The sequence below is a fragment of the Orycteropus afer genome, unplaced genomic scaffold, assembly GCF_000298275.1.
Source record: "Orycteropus afer afer isolate SDZICR_OR568_19922 unplaced genomic scaffold, OryAfe1.0 scaffold00193, whole genome shotgun sequence".
Lineage (NCBI taxonomy): Eukaryota > Metazoa > Chordata > Mammalia > Tubulidentata > Orycteropodidae > Orycteropus > Orycteropus afer.
The window spans coordinates 1,282,427-1,287,460 of NW_006921780.1; the positions used below are offsets into that span (position 1 = coordinate 1,282,427).

At 39.3% G+C, this 5,034-nt stretch overlaps 1 protein-coding gene across 1 annotated transcript; it reads left to right on the forward strand.

Annotated features, from left to right (window-relative positions):
• The first annotated feature begins 1,448 nt into the window (after nt 1–1,448).
• Nucleotides 1,449–2,402, forward strand: LOC103202812 (olfactory receptor 6N2). Its single transcript, XM_007947756.1, has one exon. It carries the CDS (start codon nt 1,449–1,451, stop codon nt 2,400–2,402), a length of 954 nt encoding a protein of 317 aa, XP_007945947.1.
• The last annotated feature ends 2,632 nt before the right edge of the window (nt 2,403–5,034 follow it).

The following is a 5,034-nucleotide window of genomic DNA, read 5'->3' on the forward strand; positions in this document are numbered from 1 at the left end:
ATTTATGCTTATTGCCACTTTATCATGGTTATTTTTTAATCTGCATTCTCTTATCAGATGTGTTAACAAACCCACCCATCTTTCATCAGTAACATACACAGGGCAAATTCATACCTCCATTTCTGGGATTGAGGTCAGAATAGTTACTTTTTGGTGATATTTTTAAAATGCACATCAGACCTGGCACTCATCTACCTAACAATCTTCAGCAATGCTCTGCTTTTGGAATAAAATCTCAAAGCACTCAATGTGTTTCCCCGGTTGCTTTACCATTCCTGGGAACAAGCATTTACCTAACTCAAGTTGCCTTTTTTTTTTTTTTTTTCCTCCACACACCTAACTTCTATTCTTCCTAGAAAATTCAGCTTAAGGGCTTCTTCCTGGACTGAAAAATTAGCCTCTTCCTTGACACTCTCTAGTGTCTTATATGTCCCAGACTACACTGAGATTACCAATGGATGGGTCAGGCCTACTCTATGAGGTTATAAACTTTTTGGTGACAAAGATTGTACCATGTTGAGGTTTTTACTCTTTATATCTGATACAGGTGTCCTTGGGTGATGCAAACAGTGAAGCACATGGCTACTTACCAAAAGGTTGAGGGTTTGAACCCACTCAGAGGGGTCTCGGAAGAAAGGCCTGGCAATCTGCTTGCAACAGGTCACAGTCTTGAAAACCCTATACAGCACAGTTCTACTCTGCAATACATGGGATCATCATAGGGAGAATTAACTTGACAAAACTGGTTTGGTTTTTTATGCCTGACACATGTTTTTTGAGGTGAATTGAATAATAAGAAGAGACTTGACACTGTATTAATTTCATATGCAAAATTAACTTGCTGATAATTGACAGAAAGAAAAATATGACCTAGGAAGGAGGATAAATTGTTTGGGGGAGACCACATAGTATAGAGGTAAACAGCGTAGAGAGCAAAATTTGAAATTTTGTTTTTGTGACTTAGTACCTATAATGAAGTGTTATTGTTGTTGTTATGTGCCATTGAGTCAGACCTGACCCATAGTGACCCCTCCTTGGGTTTCTGAGGAAGTAGATTGCCCCATCTTCCTTCCGGGGAGTGGCTGGTGGGTTTGAACCACCAGCCTTCTGGTTAGCAGTCAAGTGCCTTAGCCACTATGCTACCAGAGAAGTAGAAAACTGATATAGAATCTTCAATCTCTCCATTCCTGACTTTTCTCATCTATAAAATAGGTAATCCAATGGTACTTATTTCACTGGAAAATTAGGTAAAATATTAAATGCAAAATACATGGGAAAATGCTTGACACATGGTAAATATTAGTAAGAGCTATTACTTTTTTTGGGGGGAGAGAGTGTTGTAGTAATAGTGGTAATTAAACTGCATTTATAGAAAAGCTGTTCTGAGTTGGATTTGGTAGTAACCTGAACCCATTTTTCTCTCCTTTCCTTTCCCATCCAAGTCCCCCATGGAACAACAGAACTACTCAAGCCTGGCTGAATTTGTGCTCCTTGGCTTCCCCAATGTCGAGCATGTCAAGGAATGGCTCTTTGTCCTGTTGCTGTTGGCATACCTGTTCACCATATGTGGCAACCTGCTCATCTTCTTACTCATACGACTGGATGCAGCTCTACACACACCTATGTACCACTTTGTCAGTGTCCTCTCCTTCTTGGAGCTGTGGTATACAGCCACCACCATCCCTAAGATGCTAGCCAATCTTCTCAGTGAGAAGAAGACCATATCTTTTGCTGGATGTCTCCTTCAGACCTACTTCTTCCACTCCCTAGGGGCCTCTGAGTGCTATCTTCTTACAGCCATGGCCTATGACAGATACCTGGCCATTTGCCAGCCTCTCCACTACCCTGCAATTATGACCCCAACACTTTGTGCCAAGTTGGCTGCTGTTTGCTGGACTTGTGGCCTCCTGTGTCCCATTTCTGAGGTCATTCTGGTCTCCCAGCTCCCCTTCTGTGGCTACAATGAAATCCAGCACATTTTCTGTGACTTTCCACCTCTGCTGAGCCTGGCTTGCAAGGACACATCCATTAATGTCCTGGTGGACTTTTCCATCAATGCTTTCATCATCCTTATCACCTTCCTCTTTATCATGGTTTCTTATGGGAGAATTATTGAGGCTGTGCTAAAGATACAAACAGCAGCAGGAAGAAAGAAGGCTTTCTCCACATGTGCCTCACATCTCACTGTGGTACTTATCTTCTTTGGCAGCATCGTCTTCATGTATGTGAGGATAAAGAAGAGTTATTCACTGACACTTGACCGGACACTTGCTGTAGTCTACTCTGTGCTAACACCACTGGCCAACCCAATTATCTATAGTCTTCGTAACAAGGAACTCATTAAGGCCATCAAGAGGACCATCTTCCACAAGAGGGGAAAGGCTAGTTTTACTCACCCCTAACTTCCCCCTGATCTTTCCCCCTACTTTATTGTTGGCCTTATAAAAGTCCTATGCACTATGACTTTGAGTAATCATCCAGTCATCAGATATTCTCTGGATCTCATTTCCTCTCACCTTCTTCATACTTTATTTCTTTTTGTGTTTTTTCTGTCTACCCCCTTTCCCTTTTCACTTGATCAGTGCTTTCAGTACTTAAGAATACTTCAGTATCTCTTCTTTCAAAAATAAGCACACACATAACCTTGATCACGGGAGCTCTGGTAGCATAGTGCCTAAGGCACTTGACTGCTAACCAGAAGGCCGGTGGTTCAAACCCACCACCCACTCCTTGGAAGGAAGATGAGGCAATCTACTTCTGTAGTGATACTGCCTCGGAAACCCAAGGAGGGGTCACTATGAGTCGGGTCCAACTCGATGGCACATAACAACAACAACAACAACCTTGGTCACATAATCACATGCAGCCGGAGCTCTTTTTCTCTGCTCCATTTTCAAACAAATTTCTCAACATATTTATTGACATGATCTATTATCTTCTCTTCTTTAATTCTGATTCAATTTTCAGCCCATTCCAATCTGGCTTTGGCTGGAATCTTTCATGTAATATTTTGCCAAATAAACTTCCATATTACCAAATCCATTAGACCATAATCGCCTTCATGTTTTCTTGAACTCTTAACATGTATGACTAGTCCTAACTTTTTGAAATAGTTTGTCTCTTAGCTTCTATGACATGATTGTCTTCTGATTTTCTCCTTGGATCTCTTATAAGTCTTTTTCAGTCTCTTTTATCCTATAGCACTATCTCCCTAAATGATCAGAGTTAAGGTTTTAAATACTATGTCTGTGTCAAAATCTCTTGAATTTGTATCTCCAGATCAAAACTTTCTTCTGAACTTCAAACTTATATGTCTGAGTGCTTATGTAACAACTCTACCTGGATGTGTCCTAGGAATTTGAAATTTAACATGTCAAGAATTAGTTCTTCAAATTTATAGCCTTGCAATCTTAATGCTGTTGTGTTCCCATGCTTATTTCAGAAAATTTTAAATTATTGGTTTCATTTCCTCTTCTTGCACTCCCACTTTTAATTCATTATTAACTTAAGTCAGTCCTTCCTCAAATATATCCTTTATGTGTTTCTTTTTCTCTTCTGTGCTACTAAAACATGCTGCCATCGAATCAAGTTTGACTTGTAATAATCAAGTCAAATAATAATAATCAATAATCCATTAATAATAATTACTGCTCTGGTATAAATTATTAATATCTCTTAACTGGATTAAAAATAACATCCTATATGATATCCTTGCTTCCACTCTTTTTCAACTTTAACATACTTTTTACATACAACTCAAAGTGACATGTTTTAAACCTAAAGTGTATATATCATTCTCTAAAACCATTCAAAAATTCTCAACTGTATTGTTCCACAACCTACTTTGGTGAGTAACAAGTAGAGATCTTAAAAGCTTGCAAGTGACCATCTAGATGCAACGATGGGTCGCTCCTCATCCAGAACAAAGAAGAATGAAGAAAACCAAAGACTCATGGAAACAATTAGTCTGAGTGGTACACCATGTGATCCTCAGCCTATATGACTATGAGACCAGAACAACTAGTTGATGCCTGGTTACCACTGTCAACTACTTGGAGTGAGATCTATGTAGGAGATCCTGCATGTGGAAGAAAACTCAAAATCATTTGGGGGAAAAAAAAAAGGGACCAGGTTTGCTGGTCTGACAGAGCCTGATGGAACCACTGAGACTACGGCCCCTAAGTGCCCGTAGGTCTGGAACTGAACCCACTCCTGTGGCTTCCAGCCAAACAAAAGACAGGCATATGAGCTGAACATTTACATGAGGTAGATACACTCCTTAGAGAGAACAATCATGGGAGAATAGAAGGGCTATGTATACACAGGGAGACAGCTGGGGGGCAGGAGTGCATGGAAGGGAAGGACACAGGGAAGAGGTGGCTATGGAGAACAAGTGGGAGGGGAGCTGTTGCATTGTGGTAAATTGTAGTCACTGTCATGAGACAAAGTGTGTGAGAGCTGCGGTATGGAAAATGAATTTGTTCTGTAAACTTTCACCCAAATCACAATTAAAAAACAAAAACAAAAACAAAAAAGAACACAAAAAATTATTATCAACTATTTTAAAAAAATATTCTCAATTGCACTTAAGATAAAAATTAAAAAAATCCTTGTCATGTTTTATAAGATTCTGCAAAATTCTTCCCTGTCTTCTTCAACATTGACCCCCCACCTTGTACCCTCACCTCACTCTGACCAAGCAACTCTATGACTCCTTGAGTTCTTCAAATTCATTAAGATATTTCTGGCTTCAGGACAATTTCACTGATCTTTCCTCAAGTCTTCATTCTGCTTACTTCTTCTCATTGTGTGAGAGTCTGTTAAAATTTCATTATCAAAAGACACTATATTTGAGAGGACCCCTGAACACCCAGCCTAATTTATTTTACTCTTTTGTTTTTAATTGTTGTTTTCTTTAAAATACTTACCACAAGTTATATGTGTACGCAATTTGTGCATACGTAGATAGATATAGAGATAGCATTAGAGATAGAGATACCTTACCATTCTTTCCTATAAGCCTATAAACTATGT